Genomic DNA, 22,729 nt, shown 5'->3' on the forward strand with positions numbered 1-22,729 from the left:
TAGGGAAGTGCAAAGGCCCTGGGGCAGGCATTACCTGGTGTACATGCAGTGTGGATAAAGAGCTGGTGTGGCTTTGGAGCAAAGTGAACAAGTGCAGAAGGTAGAATATGGAGGAGGTAGGACCAGAGTGGACAAGGTGTTGCCCACTGTTGTGTATTAATAGGACTCATTCTTGGTCCTAAGCACCCAGAAATCAGAAACCAGGTCTGCCTCATTCATTGCTGTGTGATTCCATGCTCAGAGGAGCGGAAAATGCCAACAGTGGGCACAAACCAGGAATAAGCGAACAGGACTAGAATATATTAATTAGTGAAAAAGGCTCTGAAGATAAAGCAGAGCAAGGCACAGAGAAGGTATGTGATATTTGGTGAGGTTTAAATAAGATTATTTACCGGAAGGGTACTTAGTGGAGCACCTGATATACTTTAATACCCATGAATCCTAGCTCTTCATGCATTCATTCATTTTCTATTTATTTCCCATCTAATGCTAAAAAGGTGGTAAGGCCACTCAGCACCAGCCATGTCATGAACATTCCATGAATATTAATTTTCTCATCCCCTGCCCTAAACTGAGAACGGCTTCCCTCACCTCCTGCTGACCACTGTGAGTGGCAGCTTATTCAGCTGGTCCTCAGGTCAGCCCAGGATGAGGTAGGCCGCTGAGCCAGCGGGTCCCGGACAGGTGAGTTGTGACGTTGGAGCTTGTGACCGGAGCAGGTGGGGCGCCACCGGCTGTGTTAAGGGCCTTTCGGGCAAGCCTGGACAGCTTGTTCTGTTGAACCAGGACAGGGCTCACTCCTTTCCCAAGAGCACACTGTGTTCCTGCTGCTCTGCCTGCTGCCCTGCTCCAGGATTTCCCCTTCCTGACCCCCTGGGGGCATCCTGGACACTCTGGTCCCAGCACCTCCCTGGAGAGGAAGAAAAATGAGGGGTGAGTGGTGGAGTAATCAGCCTGGAGTGCTGCTCATTGCGTGTTTACCTTTTGTTGTCTGCTGGGCTCTTCATCTGCATTGTGAGTGGCTGGAGGGAGAGAGGGAGACAGGAATGAGAGTCCTGATCCCAGGCGAAGGCCCAACTCTGATGCTGCAGGGACCCCAGTGCCCCTTCTCCCCCTGCTGCCACGTGACCACGGTGCAGAAGTGCCCAAAAGGAGTTTATAGGAATGAGGACTGAGGACTCCACGAAAAGTCCAGAGGGAGGATTGTTCTGGTCTTCCTGGTGTCAGAAGATTCTCTGACCCCTGGGAAGGCCTGCCAGTTTGGGAAGAAATGAAGGTCACAGTTCTTTAATGGATGGCTGGCCCTCCCTGGCAGTTTTGTGACCACAGTGTGTCAACTCCCCCTGCCACCGTGAGATTGTATCCCGAGGAAATGAGGTCACTGCTGGTAGGATCAACATTGCTCCAACCCCGACCTGTGGTTATCAGTGACATAAGACACTATTCTAGCCTAGCCCGGTAGGGAAGGAGGCCTGTTTGTTTGGGTGGTTGGACTCTAACCTGGGTTTAGACAGGCCATTAATTACCCTTGGGAAAGTGGCCCCATAGGGTGCTCTGCAGCTTCAAGTTTCCAGGGGGAGCAACGCGCCCCCCCCCCCAGACAACATGGCTGCAGAATATTCCAGGCTTTGATTGCCCAGGCTTGGCTGCTCTTAATTATTAACCCCTTGAGGATTTATAATAAGATGTGGCAGCTGGAACTCTCCGCTGACAATTTATAGTATAATACAGTGTGTTATACTTTCTAATTACGACATGCCCACCAACCACCTGGGTCAGCACTTCACAGCGATCATCTCATCTAATCAACACAGAATCCCTTGAGGGAGGTTCTCTTGTTAGCCTTAGCCCCACTGTACAGCTGGGGAAACTGAGGGCCCAGGCGGCTCAGGCCACAGTGGGGTTGGTGCAGCCAGAGTCAAGCCCAGCCTTGGCACCCCTGCCCTGTCCTACCACCTATCCCTCCCCAGAGCATTTTGCGTCCGCCCACTCCCACCAGGTGCATGGGGGCTGCTGCCTTTTGGTCAGAGTATTTGACTAGAAGACTTGAATACCCCCTTCCAGGGTGAGATGGCCGAGCCGGCAGCTGGGACTCCAGGAAGCCGTTGTCCACCTAGTGGGAACTTGGAGTTACCCTGAACTGTGTCCTTATGTGCTCCGTTGCAGGCCCCAAGTGGGGAGGCCAGGAGCTTAACCAGGAAGAGAACCTGGTCGTCTTCCACAGAGCCTGGGTTACCTACTCTGAGGCCTGCGCTGGGCCCTAGAGCCAGGTAGAGAGACCCAGGGCTGGCTTGTAAGGGAGCACTGGAGGCCCGAAGGCCTCCGAGCGTGGAGTGACTGGGCCAGGCTCATGCTATAGCACGGTCACCTCTTGTGAAGGTGAACTGGGGGCAGGGTGACCCTGATGGCCAAGGCCCCGGGGAGAGGACTGGGCAATGGCGGTGGAGAAGGGGGTGGGGGCCGGACTTGGTGACCGAGAACGGATTTTTTTGGTCCCCACCTGGTAGGGCATAGGTAGGAATACTTATTTATACCTGGAATGGTCAGGATTTAAAAGAAGGTCCTGGAGAGCTTGCTTACATAACGTACATCCCTCCCCCTCCAGCCCAGGCCCTTCTGTGGGCCTCACTGCTGTGTAAGTTTCCATTAAATCAAATTATGAAGCACGGAGGTCAGCGACTTTGGGCAGGAATCTGAACTATTCAAGTGCTCTTCTAAAAGCAAATAAAATTGTTTTCCATAGATGTCATCAGACTCACGCCTCAGCCTAGAATTTCAGGGCCCTTGGTTACATTCCACTGTGCTCCCCCACCCATACACCTCCCTAGTCCCTCTCTTTCTCTCCCTACATGGCCGCCGCTCACTGACCCCCACACAAGCCAGCCAGCTCCCTGATGCTGTGCGGTGTCCCCCAACTGGGATGCATGCCCCTCTCCTCCGCCCGCACACGTTACTTACCTCTCCCGTTCATTCTGCAGACGCAGCGATCTCGTGCTCTCTGCTCCTTGTCCAGGTTGGCTGGAAAGTCATATGCGGCAGAGCCCACCAGGGTGTGGCAGATGGAGGTGACTGAGGGAGGCTTGTGGGAGGGAACGATCCCATCACACCTCCATGCCCTGTGGGTACTTGGGCCATGGGTGGAGATGGGGTGGGCTTCTGAAGATTATCAGAAAGACGATGACACCTGCATCACAGGTCTGCTGGGGGACACGTGTCTCGGTTTTTCATTGATTCCATGCCCCCTCTGGTTTAATAAAATGGAAAGACCATAGCTGTGGTCTCCCGTGGGTTTTGTCTATCTTCCTCTAAGCCCAGTTTCATCCTTGTGAGAAGAGAACGGTAACCCCACTAAACATTGTGGCTGTGGCTATTAACTGAGATAGCACATGTGAAAGCCCCGGCATCGTGGTTGGCACCAGCTGGCTGCTCAGAACTGGAGTACCTTTGATTAGTTATAAGCAAAGCCGCTTCTTATATGGGCTGTAGAATATACCGGGGCTGTGAAGCACCTTCCGTCCATTAACACACTAATCCTTGTGATGAGCAAAGCAGCTTTGGAAGAGCACAAACTGTTTTCCTGGGTTGCTGCCTAGGCCTTTTACAGTACGATAACCTTACTCACACTCAGAGTCTGGACACTGAGATAAGGGCTTTTGAGTTGAGGATGCCCGCCATGAGTTCCCGCTTTTATTTTCCCAGGGCACCTTTTCCGATAACTGCTTAGCGTTAAGGCGGGAAGAGAGTTGGTGACCTCAAACTCTGCCCCAATCATCTTATAAGTAGTAAGTGCTCGCTACCCCACTCTCTGTCTCCTGCTCACGCCTGCCCGCCCCCTGGCCCACGGCATACGCACCCCCACTCCTTGTTGCTGTAAGTCAGAAATCTTGGGACTCTTTCTTCCTTTGTGTGGGTGGATTGAAACTGTGCCTTCAATCAAAATGACCCTGTGGGTTTCACTTCCCCAAAGTGAGAGCTCGGGTGCCGAGGGAGCGACCTGGCAGCACCATGTGGGTGGCTTGTGGCCCCTGGTTCAGCAGGTCATAACCGGCGTGTTCTCGATGTAATACGCCGGCTGTGGTCCCTCAGCACAGTCCTTACCACAGTGCTGCGGGGTGGATGCCTGTTATTACCAACTCGGTAAACATTGATATTTGTGAGAACAATTAAAGGAGGGGACACTTTCTTATCGAGCACTCACAGTTGAGTAAGATTGTGCCTGTCTGTGATTGTCCCTGTTTTACATCTGGGAAAACTGAGGCTGGTAGAGGCAAAGCCCCTTGCCTGAGGTCAGTCGGCTAGTAGGAGGAGAGCCAGGATTTGAACCCTGGGAGTCTTGACTCACCATGATGCTTTATGCTCTTTACCAAGAAAGTCCCATGCAAGGCCCTCAGAGAAGTGAGTACCATACACACCCCCGTCCTGGGGCGGCCTGTAGCTTTATTGCTCACAGCCCTGGGAAGTAGCCCGAAACCTGACCCCTTGTTTGTTCTTTCTCCTTTCTTTCTTCCTCTTCTCCCTCCCTTCCCTCCTGGTTTTCTTTCCTTCTTTTGAGAGGTGTAGGTAACTTAGGAACAGCAAAGCGCACAGATCTTAAAGGTGAGATCTTGATGACTGTTTGCCTGGCCTCACACTAGTGTCACCAACATCCCATCAAGACAACACCTATCCACCAGCTGGAAGCTTCCCTTGTGCCTGTTGTGCCCGAGTTTTCGCGTCTGAGAGACCACCAAGGAGCTAAGCACCGATGCAATCACACGAGGGTTTATTCAGCAAGCTTAAGCTTGGGCCCAAGTATACCCGACACAGCGGAGTAGGGACTTGGACCCTGAGCCAGATTACAGTCAGAGTTTTTAAAGGCAGAGTAAGGGTAGACTCCGCGGTAGGTGAGGACAAAGGGAGTTATGGATGATGTAAGTCTCTAAGGAATTTTGGAAGCGAGGTCTCTAGGACCTTGAGGGGCTAGCTGTTGTCTGGGGAAAAGGTTATTCATTACCAATAATAAAAATCTTCTTGTGAGACCCTTTAGATGTATATCAGTGGGTCATATGCTTGGGAATGATCGCTGACACTATCTTGAAGGTTTAGAGATAAAGTTTCACATTTCTTCTATCAAGTGTCCTTGTTAGTGAGATTAGGTTAGGAGAAATTTAACTTTATTTAGGGCTTGAGGAACTGAGTTATTTGCCTCTGGAAATTGTGCTGTTGTTAAGATAGCTGCTTTGTTGTATATCTCTAGGACATTGGTAAACTGAGGGAGACTCCTGTCTTGCAGGATTGTGATCTCAGCAAGTTAACTATTTGCATTCCCCCCAGGGCAGCCAGGGGTGGCTGAGGGATGTCACACATACTACCGAGGGAAGGGGAGGGGAGCGGGTGGAGAGGGGGTGCAAGGTGCCAGCCTCCGCTTTGCCAAGATGGCTGTACTTATGTCAGGGCTAGACTCGAGGTGGGTACAGCCTTGTTTTTCTTGGCCTCCACAGTGCCCCCTCCCAGTCAGCATCTCCCACCAGCACCACCACGCTATGGTGACTTTTATTATCGGAGATTAATTTTGCCTCTCTTCAGACTTCATAGAAAGCTTTCCCTGTTTTACAGTTAAGGAAACGAGGCTCAGAGGGGTGAAGCATCTTGTCCCAGGTTCCCCAGCTTCTTAGCGGTGGAGCCAGGAGGTGAGCCCAGATCTGTCTGCCTCCTGGCTCTGTCTTCTCATCACCCTTGCTAGCGACAGGAGAAATCAGGCCCATGGGTTCCCGAGACAGCAGTAAATCGACAAAAAGTTTATTACCCCTCCAGGTAACTTGACTTCTGGCTGTCCGTTCACCTTTTAAAATCAGTTCAGCCCGAGGGGTGTCTGGGTGGCTCCATTGGTTAAGCACTAGCTGTTGATTTTGGCTCAGGTCATGATCTCTGGGTCGTGCGATCGAGCCCCGTTTCAGGCTCCACGCTCAGTGGAGTATGCTTGAGATTCTGTCTCTCTCTGCCCCTGTCCCTCCCCCCACTTAAATAAATAGATAAATAGATAAATACATTTTTTTAAGATTTTATTTATTTATTTATTTATTTATTTTAAAGATTTTATTTATTTATTTGACAGACGGAGATCACAAGCAGGCAGAGAGGCAGGCAGAGAGAGAGGAGGAAGCTGGCTCCCCGCTGAGCAGAGAGCCCGATGCGGGGCTCATTCCCAGGACCCTGGGATCATGACCTGAGCCAAAGGCAGAGGCTTTAACCCACTGAGCCACCCAGGTGCCCCAGATAAATACATTAAAAAAATAATAATAATCCATTCAGTCCCAGCCCCAGCCATTAAAGTTAGCTAGCCTTGGCAGGCATCAGCAGGTGGCAGGCTCTGGGCAGGCTTGTAGCGCTGCCTGGGGGTAGCAAAGAGCCAACAGCCCTGGAACATCTGCCTCTCATTCAGAAGGTGGCAGTCTGGGCATTGTTGGGTAGGCGGCACAGGTGATGGAAGTGCGTTTATGTCGCAGCCCAGGGCCTTTGAGGAAGGCACCTGGGAGCAGCAGGTTCTAGCCTTGCATAACCAGACCGGCCTCAGCGTCTCTCGTCTCTCCGCAAGTACCTCAGCCCCTTTATTCTAGATGGCACTAGGGAGCCTGGGCTCAGTGAGCTGGGAAAGGCCCCCTGGGGCCTCGAGGGTGAGCTCACCTTGGTGCCACACCTGGGATTCACCTCTCTGCACTGAGGTCACCTCCAGAGGATTGCCAGGGGTGACATCATCCCACAGTCCCTCAGTGATGTGCTGAGGCCCCGCCTCGCAGGTGGGAAAGGTGTGTGGCTTCAAGGAAGACTCTTGCTTGTTTGGGAAGGGAAGCCAGGGTCTCCTGTCTTTGGTGAGGGTCTGTTAATCACCCAGCAGTCTCATCACTCAATAGCCCTTTGGAGTTGCAAATCAAGGCTGGGGTAGAAATAGGGCCCTGAAGGCTGAGGAGAATTGGGCTGTGGAGATAGCCATCCCCCCTTCCCCCATATATCCTGTGCTCCAGCTTGCTCCTCTCCCACTAGCTTATTTGTTCTTTTTGTTCCCTGATAGGGGCCAACTCTATTAGCCTGCCAAGCACTGGCCCCTATCTTCCCTCCCCACACCCTGTGTGTGGCCTCAGAGAGCCAACCCTTCCCCTGCCCCCGCCTTTTTCGCCCTTGACCTTAGCAGTTGAGAGCCAGAGTAGGGGAGATAGCATAGGCCCCTGGAAAGCCTGGGGCTCAGGCAAAAAGCAGACCCGGGTTGGGATTTTAGCTCTGCCATTTCCTGCTGTGTGACATTGGAGATGGGACGCACCCTCTCTGAGCTTGTTTCCTGAGCTTGTTCTAAAATGCGGATCAGGACATTTCACAGGAACAGGTGGGATAACATGAATACACACAGGCCCAGCTGGGACTTTCCTGGTTTAATGGGTTGGAGCCCCAACGATCTGTCACTCTTTTGTCTTCAGGAGCATCCTTGTAACTCCACAAGGAAACAAGCCCAGGTTGACTCTTTGAGGCTACTGTTTCTTTTTTTTTTTTTTTTTTAATGGTATTTATTTATTTATTTATTTATAAAAGGTTTTATTTATTTATTTGACGGACAGAGATCACAAGTAGGCAGAGAGGCAGGCAGAGAGAGAGGAGGAAGCAGGCTCCCTGCTGAGCAGAAAACCCGATGCGGGGCTCCATCCTAGGATCCTGGGATCATGACCTGAGCTGAAGGCAGAGGCTTTAACCCACTGAGCCACCCAGGCGCCCCAAGATTTTTATTTATTTATTTGACAGAGAGAGAGGCAGTGAGAGAGGGACTATAAGCAGGGGGAGTAGGAGAGGGAGAAGTAGGCTTTCTGCTGAACAGGCAGCCCGATGCGGGGGCTCAATCCCAGGACCCTGGGATCAGGACCTGTGCCAAAAGCAGTAGCTTAACGACTGAGCCCTGCAGGCACCCCGAGCCTACTCTTTCTTAATTGAGCATCAGCTACATCAGTTAGGTGCTAGCAGCCTAAAGACAGGGTCTGAGTAAAAACAGAACGCTCTTGCCATGGTCAACTCATTCTTTCCCAGAGATGCAGCTGTTTACAAGGCTTTCTGGGAGTCGAATTGCTTAGAGCTGCAAGCGTTTATATTCTACAACCTGTGGACGGGCACCTGGTTCATGTTCACGATAGCCACAGTCCCACTTCCAGCTGCCCCCACAGCTGTTTACTAGGCCAAGCCTTCAGTTTTGGTTCCCTTTCCCCACGGGGAGTGCTCTGGGAATCAGAAGTGGGCTTCGGACACAGCCATCCAGCGTCCACTCAGCAGCTCCTCGGGGATGTCTCCAAGACACTTCAAGTTCAGCACAGCCACGTGGAACTTGGTATCTTTAGAGCCCGCTGCTCTTCCAGGGGCTCCCAGTGCGACAGATGGTTCCAGAAAGAATGCGGCAGTCTGCCTGTCTGCCTGTGCCTCTGTCGAGCCACCCCCAAGCCACTCGCAAGCCCCACACAGCATCGAGTCCTGTCTGCTCTAGCATGCTGCATTTTCCATCCCTCCCTCCTGCCTAACCCCCCACCCCCGACCCAGTCCAGGCTGCCACCTCTCCCCTTCTCTCCTGCACCGTGGCATCAGCCTCCTGTGTGGTCTGCCCAGTGGCCCCTCTGGTCAGTCTTCCTTGCAGCGGCCAGAGGGACGGGCCACCCTCCCCAGAGGTCAGTGGCCCTGTTTGTCCCTCCCATGGCTCCCCACAGCTTTCAGAAGAGCAATAATCCTTAGGAAGTTGGTGGAAGGTATTTATTTAGGAGCCCAGCGGTGTCTGTAAGCTGAGGAAGGTAGAGATCACATCGGACAGGTTACCCACTGTCTCTAATGCCTGACAGCTGGTAGGCACCCCAAAAGTACTTGTTGAATAAATTCGTGTTGCTGATGGATCCCAGTGTGGTTCCCTTGTCCTGGGTAACCACGTGACATGGCTGTCCCTCCAGTCCCGTGCCCCTAAACTGGGCCTCTCGTCACAAAGACACCCACGTCCCTATCCCTGAGACCTGTGAATGTGTCACCTTACGTAGCCAAAGGAATTTTATACACGGCATTCTGTTGAGCAGCTTGAGCTAGGGAGGCAACCCTGGGTTTTCTGGTGGGCCAGGTGAAATGACAGAGGTGCTGTAGGAGGGAGTTAGGAGGTCAGATAGGAGTGAAGATGCCGTGTGGCTCTTCTATACCGCTCTGCTGTGGAGAAGGGCTGGGAGCCTTGGCAGCTTCTAGAAGCTGAGAAAGGCTAGATGAAGGATTCTGGAACCTCCAGAAGGAGCGCAGCACCGTACCCGTGTTATACTTCTGGCCTACAGGAGGGCAAGAGAATAAGTGTGTGTTGTTTTAAAGCCACCAGCTTTGTGAAAATTTGGTACAGCAGCCACAGAACACTAATTAGTCATGTCTCAGACCCCATGCTCACCCTAGGGCTTTATGAGCACTGGACGCTGAGCGTGACCACCCAGGGAATTCCCCTTCCCCCAGCTGTGGGTGGGGGCTCAAGAGAGTAGGGAGTAAGGTACCATGTGCCCGGTGGTGCTGGGCCCTGATGCCTAGTAAGACTTCCATTTCTCAAGTGTTCAGACACCCCATTAATTGCGAGTGGTCGTGTCCCATTGAACAGATGGGTTCACGGAGGTCATGTTACCTGCCGAGTTCCTATAGAAAGTGGCAGAGCCAGGATTAGAACTTGAATGTGTCTGACTCTGAAAGCTGTGCCTTTACCATTCCCCCATTCCCCTCCCCCCCTTTAAGTGGTAAGGCCAGCATCTGGAGAGGGCCCTCCAGATGGGAGCCCCAATCCCCTGTGCCTGAGCAGGCACACGCTTCCCCGAGATGGGAGTTCTAGTTAATTGCGTCGTGGTCACCAAGGGAAGTGGCCCCTGGCTTGCCCCTGCAACTGGGACAGTGCCCCACCTCAACAAAGGCTTCTGTACTTGTCTCCTTTAGCGTGAATGAGCTCTACGTTGATGACCCGGACAAGGACAGTGGGGGCAAAATTGACGTCAGCCTGAACATCAGCCTACCCAATTTGCACTGCGAATGTGAGTATTCCCGACAGCCCTCTGCTCCTGCAAGACCCCTCCGTCTGGCAGAGCCGGCTATGCAGAAATGACAAGATGACCAGGATGGGTCAGCAAACAAGGCGAGCTACAAATAGCAGGTAGCATAAGATTCTCCTCACTCTTCTTTAGAGAGGAGAATAATCAACTCTGCATGCATTTGGAGGTTTTCTGGAATACGAAGTCCATGAAATTGCTAATGGGGATTACCCCTGGCGAGTAGCCCTGTTGATGTGTTGGTGGGGGCTGTCTCTCACCTCAGGTTCCCAAAAGTCAGAACCTGAGATTTTCTGCAAGTGAGTTATTGAAAGAGGGCTCTCGGAGGAACGGAGGAACGGGAAGGGTGTGGGGGATGTGAGAGGACAAGCAGAGATGTGTGTTCACGGGAGGGCTGATCACAACCTGATTTTATGGGGAGCCGTGGCATAGGCCACAGTTTGTTCTACCCAGTAGCGGCGGTGGGGGAGGCGGGCTGTTATTACCTGTATCCCTGGCTAGAGTCTGCAGGGTGATGTGTGGGGGAGGTGGGTTGGGGGGGGGGCGGTCACATAACCTCTCGAGCGTCTTGGGGGCAAGGAGACCTACCACCAACCAAGATCAGTCACCTGGAGAAGGATGCAGGTCTGAGCTATTAGCAGCTGTCGGGAAGCTTGGTATTTCACTTCATGCTCTGATTTGTTTTAACTGAGACCATGAATTACTAGGTATAGAACAAAACTCATTGGAGATCGGTTTGGAGTCAGAATCTGGCTCTTTTGCCCACTAAGACTGTGTGACCCTGGTGACGGTGTGACTTCTCTGAGCCTGCTTCCTCTTCTGTAAAAATGGGTTTAGTGCTATCTCTTGCCCGGGGTTTCTGGGAGCATCTGATGAGCTGGTTTCTAAACTTATCAAGTGGACTGGGGTTCTGCTGTCCCTTTGCCCCAGCCTGGCACGTAACCCAATGTGGGCCCTTCTCCTCCCACCCACTCCCTTCCTCCTGAAGGACAGAACATCGGGTGTGTCTGCGGTCTGAGATAGGGAGAGATTCAGTTCTGTTATTGGTTTTGGTGAGAATTACGTCACAGTTTTGAAGCCACGGTGGGCGCCGAGCCAGGGAACCTGTTGAAATTGGTCAGTTTTATTTTTATTTTTTTCTCTTTCTCTTAGAAAAATAATTCATCTGGCAGCTTCTCATTCAAGAGTTGGTCCGGTCTCTGGAACAAGGAAATTCTTAGTCAGGCCAGAGGACTGGAATGAGCAGGGCCGGGGAGGGAAGGGATGTGGTTCCAGGCTCCAGCCCAGCTCCAGCTCCAGCCCAGGAGGGGCCAGGCAACCTCAAGCTTCAGGCTGCGTCCGCACACCACACCCGCCGCTCTGCGGGGCCATAACCTGAACCAGGAGGCTCCTGCTCGAGCCCTGCACCCTGGCTTCGCTTTAAAAGTAGAACTTAACATTTTCATTAGAGAAAAAAAAATGCACGCTCATCATTGTACCTTTGGAAAATCCGGAGCAGCAGAGAGAAGAAATCCGTAATTCCTTCCCCAACGGCAGTGTCACTTGACATTTGACGCCATTCTATCCCAGCCTTCCTTTCTGTGCATTTCTAAACACGACTGAGATCACGCTGCCTGCGCAATTTCATATCTTGCTTTAAGAAGTAATATTTTATTATGAACTACTACAGGAATATATTTTCGACTTTAAAAAAAGTCATGTTCAAAATACAAAAATGTATAAAGAAAAAAGTAAAAGAAATACGTATTCCCTGGGGTGCCATCTACCCCAGAGGAAGCTTCTGCTAATAGTTGGGACTCCTTTCCCACCCCTCTGTGTGTGTGTGTGTGTGTGTGTGTGTTTGTCTGCAAACCTGTATCATGTTTAGGTGGGGATGTTTTTTGGTTTTTGGTTTTTTTTGGTTCTTTTTTCTTTTTACTCTATTGGGACTCAACTACACGGGACCTTTCTGGGGTTTCTTGTTTTTTTCTGCTAATATCTTGGAGCTGTTTTTATATTACTCATAATATTAGTAAGATGATAACCACAGCTGCCATTTATTCTGCTCCTACTCCAATCCAGGCTCTGTCCTGAATTCTGTGGCTGTGCTAGTGCATCAATATGAGAGGTGCTTTAGCCTAGTGGCCAAAGGGTGTGGCCTCTGGATTGAAACTCTGTTTCTTAGCTGTGGATCTCAGGCAAGTTACTTAGCCTCTCTGTGCTTTAGTGTCCCCCGTAGAGAATGGGTCTGATAACATGTCCCCCGCAGGGATGCTTAGATGGTACATTCTTATACAAAAAGCACTTACAAGGGTGTCTAGCACATAGTAAGTGCCTTTTTAATTTTTTTTAATCCTAGGGTAGAGAAGGAAGCTGAGGCACGGGAAGGTTAGGCGACTTGCTCAAGGTCCCACAGCTGGGAAGGGGCAGAGCCAGGAACCACAGAAAGTGGCAGCCCCAGAGCTGAAGTTCTTAGTCACTGGCCTGCACTGAGCTGCCTCGCCCCACGTGTAGATGCCCCATCTGTGTACCTGCTGCCCAGCATTCCGGAAGGGGCTCTTCCGTCGACCAGTTGTTGACAGCAGCTGGGCTGCCTCCAGTGGTCACAATTTCAAACAAAGTTGCCCGGAGCAGCCTTTGCACACACGTCTGGACATGTGTGCATCTGAAGTACGGGCTCCTAAAGGTGGAGCTGCTGAGTCAAACAGGGACCTGTTTGCATTTCTTTTAAATCAAATATTACGGCGTCAGCATTTCCCACGTACTGCAGACCCATGAGGGTCATTTTTAGTGACTACATCACATTTCCTTCTACGGATGGGCTCTCATTTGCTTCCCTATCTCCACTGAGGAATACAGTCGTTCCCATTTTTCCCTTTTAGGCTTGGCTCACATAAAATTGCTTCCAGCTGCTCTTCCTCTGGGTTGCAGCCTCCTTTCAAGTGCTTCTTCCAGGGAATTTTCTGTGTTTTCGTGGTTTACGAACCCATGCCACGTAGACCATCTCAGGGAATGCAGTTGGCGTGGGCCTGCCCATTTTACAGATTGGGAAGCTGAGTCACAGATGGAGAGTCACACTGGAGGCAAGGACCAGAACTGCTGGGCCCCAGGTTTCCCATTCGGTGTACTAAAGAACCCGGAAAAGCGCCCGAGCTCTAGGAGGGCAGGGCCTTCGAGAATAGACACTGGGTAAAAGGAGGTGTGAGTGAATGGATGATGAGTGAAGCCAATGAATGACTGCCTGGACCTGTTTGCCCAATGAATCCAGAGACTGAAACCCATTAGGTGCCGCCATTTGTCATTCGATATGCGTAATTCTCTAAGGAGGGTCATTATCACCCCCGTTTTCCAGAGAAACAGGCATCAGGGTTATATGCCTTGGCCAGGGTTGCACAGCGGGTTAAAAGGCGGGCCAGGATTCAGACAGCCTTTGAACCTCTACCCTCTGCTTCTCTCTATAGCCTTGCATTTAGCAGAGTAGCCACCCCTGCAGCCCGCAGTCCTCCATCCCCTGCCCCATTAGCTGCTCTCTCCCCCAGCTCTTTCCCCTCTTCCTCTGCAGCCTCAGGCAGTGTCCGGGATGGATCCTTGTATACTTGTTGCCTTTTGGTCCAGCCATCACCCTTCTCCTCCTCCTCTGTCCACAGCCTTCCTCTCTGCGGCTCTGGGCCCCAGACTGTGAACGCCTAGATGGCTTGGGGCCCCCATGTCCAAGGAGTAGATGGGGGACAGGCATCCAGGGAGGAGAGGGCTGGCCCCACCCCCACTGCTATGGGCTTTTGTGACTCTCTCCTCCCCTTGCCCCCTGCAGTGGTCGGGCTGGACATACAAGATGAGATGGGCAGGCATGAGGTGGGGCACATTGACAACTCCATGAAGATCCCGCTGAACAACGGGGCCGGCTGCCGCTTTGAGGGGCAGTTCAGCATCAACAAGGTATGGAGACCCTGCATGGGCCCCTTTGACCCACTCCCTGTCCCTTCAGTCCCTTTCCTCCCAGAAACCAGATGGTAGAGATGTGCACTCCCTTTCCTTCCCCACCATCCTGTCCCCCAGGCAGAGCCTAATAACCGTCAGGGTCCCAGGCGTTTCCTGCTGAGAATCTGGGTGGGGGTTCCAGGTTTCCCGAGGCATGGAGCCCCTGCCCGCTGGTTCAGGAAGGGGCTACTCTTCTTCCCAACAGGGAAGGCAGTAGATGGTGAGAAGGCCATGGTGAGTGTGTGTCCCAGCACTTCCCCTCTTGGCCAACCAGTACCCTCCAAGTCACCGCACCCACCTTTTTCTTTTAAATATTTTATTTATTTATTTGACACAGAGAGAGCAGGCAAGAGAGAGAGAGAGAGCAAGCACAAGCAGGGGGAAACAGCAGGCAGGGGAGAAGCAGGCTCCCCGCTGAGCAAGGAGCCTGATGTGGGACTCGATCCCACGACCATGGGATTACAACCTGAGCCGAAGCCAGACGCTTAACCAGCTGAACCACCCAGGCGCCCCTCACTGCACCCATCTTAGCCATCTTTAGAGGGAGGATGTGATGATGGTAATAATAGAATCCTACCACCCGGTTCACAAAGTTTGTATGAGGATGAAATGAGCTATTACACATTCATTCAAAAAACATTTATGGGAATCTTCTGTGTTCTAAGGTAGGCTTTCGGCTCTGGGGCTGCCCAGAATAGGTAGAATGGACTGGAATTCCCGCGCTGGTAGAGCGAGACAGACAATATACAAACGTAGAAGCATTTCAGTGGGTGGGTGGTAGGTGCTGTGATGAGGAAGGAAGCAGGGTCGCGGGGAAAGTGGCGTGGTTTGAAAGTACCTGGTAGGCCCCAAAGGACCACTCAGGCATTACTGTTGTTTTATTGCTAGAACCATGAACTTGAGATCCTGAGTCAAGGATGTAAGCAAGTGCATGTGGGCGTGCCGGGGAAGCCCAGTGGGAACTGGCAGAGGTTGTCCCACACGCGCTGCTCCCTTTCCAGCTCCTCTTACGTATTATCACAGGGGGGCCTCTCAATAACCCTGTGAGGTAGCTTCATGTTACAGATGAGGAAACTGAGACAGGACCCAGAGAGGCTGAGTGTCTTGCCCAAGATCACACAGCTCTGTCCCATGTTCCATAGTTCCCCTTCCCAGTCCCAGCCAGACTGAGCCACTGGCCGCTCCTGGCTTCTGCTTGCCCTCTCGTAGCCTCTGTCAGAACAGCCTGTCTCTGGTCCCTGACATCTGAATCAGACGTTGCGAACTCCCTGGCCACACCCAGCCCAAAGACAAGCTATGTTTGTCCTCTCCAGCGTGCAGACACGTCAGAGCCAGTATCTAAAGATCGGGAGTCCACACTTCTGCCTTTTCAAAGTCAGAGGCTCTAGCCACACTGGGCCCACATCCCACTGGCAACTTCCATCTGGATCCAAGGGGCAGCTGCCCCTTTAGACAGGGCAGGTGCCCTCCCTTCCCACAGTTCCTGCCTGGTGTCTACAAAGCTGGGCTGGGCTGGAACACTGGTGTTACTGGAACTGTCTCTCCCCACGTAGTCTCAGGGCCTCTCCTCTCCACGTGGCCTCTGTGTGTGTTCTTTCTGGCAGAGTGGCCTTTTTCCATGAGAGCTCAGGACTCCCTGTAGTGTGAAAGCAGAGAAGGTTACTTATGCCACATTTTAGGGGTTAAATGAAGTCACAGGGTCCACGCTGTGCTCCCTGATTTGGATTTTATGGTGATGGTGATGGGAAGCCATGGGAGAGCTGTAAGCAGGAAAGCAATGTGATCAGATATATGGCTTAGAACTATGCTATCCAATATGGTAGCCATTAGCTGGGTGGGGCTATTTAAATTTAAATTCATTGAAATTAAATAAAGTGAAAAATTCCGTCTATCGCTCTCACTAGTCCCATTTCAAGGACTTTATTAAGAGAGACTAGTGGCTACCATATCAGTGCTATATACCATCTTTATCATCAGAGAAAGCTCTGTTGGACAGCGAAACTTCAGAAAGCTCACCGTGACAGCTGTGGGGGGAGCACAGTGAAGGGGGCCAAGAGCAGAGGTCACGGTCTATGGTTGTGCAGCGGAGTTGGAGAGAAGTGGTCTGATTAGGGATGTGGAGTCAACAAGACTTACTGATCAGTTGGATGTGGGTGGTGAGGGCAAGAGTGGAATCAGAACCACCTCTTAGTTTTTGTCTGGACAACCAGGAGGTCCCATTTTCTAGATACAGAGGCTTGGGCACACATGGATTCTATGGGTGGTAGGGCTGGGAAGCGGTTGTTCAGTTTTGGATATGTTTCATCTGGGATCGGAGGTATGGTTCAGGAGATTGTTCTGAGCTGGAATGTGAATGTGGGAGTCATCAGTGAAGAGAAGATGTTGGCAAAGGGTCCATGGCACCGAAATATAAGCACCCAAAGTCTTTTTTTTTTTTTTAAGATTTTATTTTGAGAAAGAGAGGCAGAGCAAGAAAGCCCATGACGGGGGAGTGAGAGAGGGAGAGGGAGAAGAAGGCTTCCCCCCCGCAAGCAGATAACCCTCATGCGGAGCTCGATCCCAGAACCCTGGGATCATGACCTGAGCTGAAGGCCAACATTTAACAACCAAGACACCCAGGCGCCCCAGAAACCCAAGGTCTTGAGGCCAGTGTGGTTTGAGGACTGATGTCTGGTACACTCCAGTGTTGAGGAGCAGGGAGATGAAGGGGTGGTCTGGTGGGGAGAGAGAGAGGAACCCCACTGAGATAGGGGCAAAGGGAAGGCCTGTCTGAAAGGTGATGGTTGAAGATGAGCAGATGAACACACAGCTCCCAATTGTGGGGGCCTCCCCTCAGGGGTATGATCACCCAGCTTAAACAAATATTTGTGCCTCCAACAATGAACAAAGAAGGGACCCTGTTGGCCCCCAGCCTGGGGTGGACACAAGAGAAGCAGGACCACCACCCAGGAGCTAGCCCAGCACCATACCTTCCTCGCCTTGGCAGTCATGCACATGGCTGCAGTCACCTCCCCCCAGACAGGCTGTGATAGGGCCCCCGGCTGGCTCTGGGTGAAGTGGGGCTTGCTTTTGGTGGTCAGACAGACCCGGGGTCGAGAGCCCTGGCTACAGGGCTCACGGATTGAATGACGCTGGGCAGTTGAGCCTCTTTGAGCCTCAGTGTCCTCATCTGTAAAATGGGGATACTAGTACTAGCCTCACAGGTTGTAAGACACGAGCAAATTAAAATACAAAGCACTTAACACCTTGGAAACAGGGACACATGTCGGTGCCCCTTCCCTGACCTGCCTTGTCTTCCGTCAGCGGGAGCATCCTTGATTTCACCAGCTGGTGCCCACTGTCACCTGGGTAAAAGTGTGCTCATAAAATGTGCATGGATGTTTTTCAAGAAATGGCTCTTCTCTGGTCAGGGCGGGCTGGGGATTCTAGGAAAGTGCCATGCCAGCCCTTGCCTTATGGCTATTCCCTATTGGGTTCCTATCTGGCACTTTCCCAGATTAGCCTATTTAGTCCTCATAACAGCTCTGAGGACAGCAAGGCACAAGGAATTAAGTAGAATCTGAACCCAGGCAGCCTGGTACCAGGCCCCTGCTCTCCCCCTGCATCCCCTGTCCCCTTGTTGCTTCTCCTTGCCAGCATCTTGGTCACGCCAGCATCTTGAGCTGTGCCAGCATCTTGAGCTATGACAACTATGTCCATTCACTCCAGGTCACAGCTGAGGTCACCCTCTGTCCTTGTCCCCTTGCAAGGAGTGGAAACCCCCCTCTCCCTTGTTCCGGGTGCATGCCTCCTAGGAGCGCTCAGACAGAGGGTGCTCAACAAGAAAGCCAGCCGCCAGTGTGCCCTGATGACAGGCGAGGTTCACAGCTGGCGCCCACCCCTTTATCTCCCAGCATCCAGCTTGCACTTGCCCCATGGCCCTCTTATCTGTCCATCAGGAAGTCGGCCAGCAGTCAGACGTCCAAGGTCACATGTTCCAAGCTGCACTGGCAGCCCCCAGCAGCCCAGACTCCTCGCTGAATCAACCACCCCCCAGGAGGAAGGCAGGAGGGGCCCGGGTTTGGGGCCTGGCTCCATCTATAGGTTTCTAAAATCTATCAGAGACACTGACGTAGGTTCCTAAGTCACAGGCTCTAAAAGCGTCGTCTTTTCTTTCTTCAGCCCAGCGTGTGCGGGCATGAGTCAGCCACCTGTGATGGATTCCTTGCGGAGGGGGAGCGGGTCACTGAGTCACAGCCTCTCAGGGAGGCAGCGGGTGGCAGATGCGCCAGAGCCAGCCTCTCGGCCTCACTTAACTCTGGGAGCCTCAGGTCCAAGCTCCAAACCCCATTCTGAACTCTGCCCACCGGCAGCCCCATGTCACTGCATGGGAAAACGCCAAAGGACCCATGCCTGACGCTGTTGGTTTCTTACTTCAGGAGGTGATAGGCAAGGGGGACTATAATCCTCACTTGTTCTTGTGAATTTTTACGATTTTATTTATTTGTCAGAGGGAGAGAGAGAGATCGAGCACAAGTGGGGGAGGTGCAGGCACAGGGAGAGCAGACTCCCCACTGGGCAGGGAGCCCAACATGGGACTCAATCCCAGGACCCTGAGATCATGACCTGAGCTGAAGGCAGATGCTTAACTGGCTGAGACACCCAGGCATCCTTGTGAATTTTTTATAATACAAATGTGTATAGTTAACTATTTATATAAGTAAAAATGAAGTTAAGAAATAGTTCTGAGATACAGTGGGTTTTTCCCCATGCTCTCCCCGTTCTTTTCCCCATGCTCTCCTTCTGTTCTTGGGTCCTTGTTCTGATGATGAACATGTTCATTCTAAGAATCCGAACCAATAGCAGTTACCATCGGCTTTGCACTCCTCCCCTCCTTTAATTCTCTCTGTAACCCTTTGTGGTCATCATCTCCATTTTGCCAGTGGGGAAACTGAGGCATGGGGAGGTTACTGTCCTTGCCCAAGGCACCCCAGCTCGGGGGTGGGCTGGAATGGAATATAGAACCCAGCTGCTACTCTACCATGGGTCACTGCTCCTGAAGCTCATATCCCAAACCCGACTGCTGCCTCACCTGTGAGCTGAGGCGGGGCCATGCCTGGTACCTTCCAGGTCAGTCCACAAAACTCAGGCCCTCGTGAAGACAGGAGGATCTCTAGAAGCCTACAGCTTTGTGTTTGAAACAGACATGCTTACAAAATAAGCAGACTTTGATGGACTGCTGCTAAGCCAGAAGCTTTAATCCATATTCCTTCCTCTAATACAGCTTACCAAACCTTTGTTGAACTGGGATAAAAATAAACTGTTTTTCAGCATGGCGCTGGGGCCTTTGCTGAGCAGCCCCTTCTCCCTCTAATGCCTCTTTGTTTCCTGATGCTACCACCCACTGCGGGCTGTTCTCTTATGCTGGGTTCAGTAGTACCAAACTTTTCTAGTTCCTTACAGATGTGCACCGACTGGGTTGGGCAGTTTCTGACCTCTATACTTGTTCATGCTGTTCCATCTGCCTCCATACTTTTCCAGCTGATCCCCAGTAATGTGGACTCATTAGCATAGGAGTGTCCTTTCTGCTGAGATACCCCCGCTCTGAACACTCCCAACTGAATTGGGAGCCCTCCCCATGGTCCCCACAGTCTGTACATCCCTCTGGTCCAGTGTGGGTTGTGCAGTCTCATTTTCTGTTCCAGGCTTTTGTCTGGGCCATTTTCCCAAACCCAGCACGTCCCAAGGAATGGCTGGATGTGGCCATCACCCCAGGGTTGCCAAGGTACATGGTGGGAGGGAGAGTCCCGTCCTGCTTCAGTGCGCTGAGTCTGGAGTCCAACAGCTATGAGTTCAAACCACAGCTCTTGACACGCCTTCTTCACTGCTCTGAGCCTCAGTTTTCTTTTCTGTAAAATGGGAATTACCAGAGGTCAAATGTCAAAATCAAAAATGCTAGTTTAAGAATTAGTGCCATTCATAGTTTGTTCATTCATCCAGTATCTATTCTGTGAGCATCTGCCAGGGTCAGGGAGTGCGCATCAAATCAGATACAGCTTGCCACCAGCATGGAGCCAGCGTCCTCCAGTGAGGAAGTAGATTAGAACTAGATAGAGATCAGGTGGCAGGAGCTGCTGAGTGCTTTTGCAGACCAAGGGTTTTGGGGATGGGTGTTGGGGAGGCCCCCTGAGCAGAGGCCTGAGGGAGGCCAGGGAGAGCCGCATCAAAGAAGGTTCCAAGAAGGGGTCACAGGCACAAGGGACCAAGGTGGGACCACACTGGCACTGTTCCTGGTGCCACAGGGAGGCTAGCACGGCCAGGGGGAGTACGCAGAGAAAGAGGTGAGCAGAGGAGTGACACAATCAGATGTAGGGTTCAAAAGGACCCCCTGGCTGCTGTCAGGGAAAGGCCTGGGGGTGCCAAGGGCTCAGGTTGGGAGCCCAGTGGGGAGGCTGCCCCCACTGTCTGGTCTAGGGAAGCAGTGGAGACCTGAGAAGGGCAGGAACTACTCATCGTGAGTGTGGAGCATACAGGCTTTCCTGGTGGGGAGATCAGGTGTGAGAGAAAGACAGGAGGCCAAGATGACACCAAGGGTTTGGCCTGAGCAGCTTGGTAGAGGAGGGGCCCTTTGAAAGAAATCCTTTGAAAGAGAATCCACAGGATTGTCACAGGACATCAGTCCCTCTCTTGGGCTGTGCCAGGACATCAAGGCCCAGGGAGGAAAGGAGGCCACCACAGTCCTGCCTTCAAGGATCCCCCAGTCTGGGGCGGTGGGGCAAATGTGGGTGAGTAGTAGTGTTGACTTGCATTTTGAGGAGCTTTAGTTGGTCCATGGGGCTGCGGGATCAACCCACCATGCAGCCAACAGCCACGGAGTGGCCAGTGGGCAGCTGCCATTTTGAGCCCTGGCCTGCACCAGGTGCCCAGCTGTTTTCTCTCACCCCCTAATCCCGGCAGCCCCCTTGGGTAGTTTCTGTTCCTGCCCCCATTCTACAGATGAGCCACCTGAGGCTCAGAGAAGAGCAATAACTCTTCCAAAGTGCCATGGTTCGGACCATGCTGGGATCCCATCCCAAACCAGATCTGTCTGATTCCAGCGGGGGAGACCCGCCCCCTACCTCTGGGACAGCCATCGAGACTCCTGAAACTCACATCTCTCCCCCAGGTCCCGGGCAACTTCCACGTGTCTACACACAGTGCCACGGCCCAGCCACAGAACCCGGACATGACCCATGTCATCCACAAGCTCTCGTTTGGGGACACACTACAGGTGAGCAAGGCACACACCGGTGGTGTGGCTGGGGGCGGGTGTCCAGGGACTGTCACCTGGAGCCGTCTCTTCTCTCTGAGTGCAAAGGTAGCATCTAGATGGGTCACCCCCTCGGAGTCTCTGTCAAACAGCTCCTGTATATTGTTCCTTTGGAGCGTGGGCCTACCATTTTGACAGTACCATGTGCTTGGACCCTTGGTTGAGACCTGGAGCCTGGGGAAAGGGACACACTTTTCATGAGCCGGTACTCATGTGCTAACACTTTCTCTGTGCCAGTGTGGCCTTACAAGGTATGAGGGGGCACCATGTCTTACAGCTGTGGAGCTGGGCCCAGAGAAGCCACTTGTGTGGGGTCCCCCAGCAGATCTGTCTAATGCCAGAGTCCAGCCTGTGCCCCTCTACAGCCCCGTCCACCCTCCAGCCCAGTGCCCAAGCCTACCAAGTAGAGGCACCATGGTGAAGGAAGCCTCTGACAGTCCTTGGTGGGGACGGAGAGGGCCGCCTCCAGCGGGCCCAGCCCAGCAGCTTCCTACCTGTGGCAGCCATGTATGGGAGCCCAGCACAAGCCACCCGCTCTCCTCCAGCTGCAGGCAGGGGAGCTCGGTTGTTCTCTCCTCTCCACTACTCCCCATGGTCATGAAATAGATCCTGGAATGGAGGCTCAGAGCAGGGAGGGAACTGCTCCAGCCACAGTGCTGGGATGGGGACCCTGGGTCCTGCCACCAAGCCTTGCTCAATGAGAATACTGGTTCCTGGTTAAGGATGTTGGAGGGTGGGGTCCCCCAGGGATGGTGGTGTGCACCTGGGGCTCACACTGGCCCACAAGCCCAGCACACACAGCATTATGCCATTTCTGTGCGCGCACATCTGCTGAGACTCATGCACACACTCTTCACGCTCAAAGGTACTCCCTGACACATGCGTGCTCACACATATACCCTAAGATCCATCCCAAACACACACACCAAATGTACATACATTCAGACTCTTGCACAGACACAGCGCACACATAGCACCCAGAGACGTGCACAGGCTCACCTGAGTTGGAACATCTCACATACACACTCGTGTCCGCATTGCCCCACTCAGTGGACCTGCCAAGCACCATTCTTCGTACACGAGACTCCCCTTCACTCTCTCAGCGGCCCTAGAGGTGGGTCCTTTATTGTCTCCATTTTACAGGTGAGGAAGTTGAGGCATGGGGAGGGTACAGTCTGTTGCAGCGCCTGAGTTTGAATCATGAGTCCGGCTTCGGGCCACACTGCTGGTGCCTCCTTCCCCTCCTTCCCACGCCCCTCACACCTCCTCTCTCCACTGCACATTGCCTCTGCTGCTTTCCCTGTGGGTACCTTGTGCCTGGCCTGAGGGGCTAGTCATCACCTCTCCAGTCCCTTTGGAGGCCACGGAGCTCTTCCTCTTAGAGACAGGGCTTAGGGACAGAGAACCTGGCCACCCTGGTGCCGTGAGCCAG

The 22,729-nt window shown here is 52.6% G+C and overlaps 1 protein-coding gene across 1 annotated transcript in view; it reads left to right on the forward strand.

The window, feature by feature from the left end:
- The window catches only part of ERGIC1 (endoplasmic reticulum-golgi intermediate compartment 1), a 104,146-nt gene that overhangs the window by 57,420 nt on the left and 23,997 nt on the right, over positions 1 to 22,729 (forward strand). The window contains 3 exon segments of the mRNA XM_047729216.1: positions 9,943 to 10,037; positions 13,843 to 13,967; positions 21,154 to 21,258. Of these exon segments, the coding sequence (XP_047585172.1) occupies positions 9,943 to 10,037; positions 13,843 to 13,967; positions 21,154 to 21,258 (325 nt within the window).

The sequence above is a fragment of the Lutra lutra genome, chromosome 5, assembly GCF_902655055.1.
Source record: "Lutra lutra chromosome 5, mLutLut1.2, whole genome shotgun sequence".
Classification (NCBI taxonomy): Eukaryota; Metazoa; Chordata; class Mammalia; order Carnivora; family Mustelidae; genus Lutra; species Lutra lutra.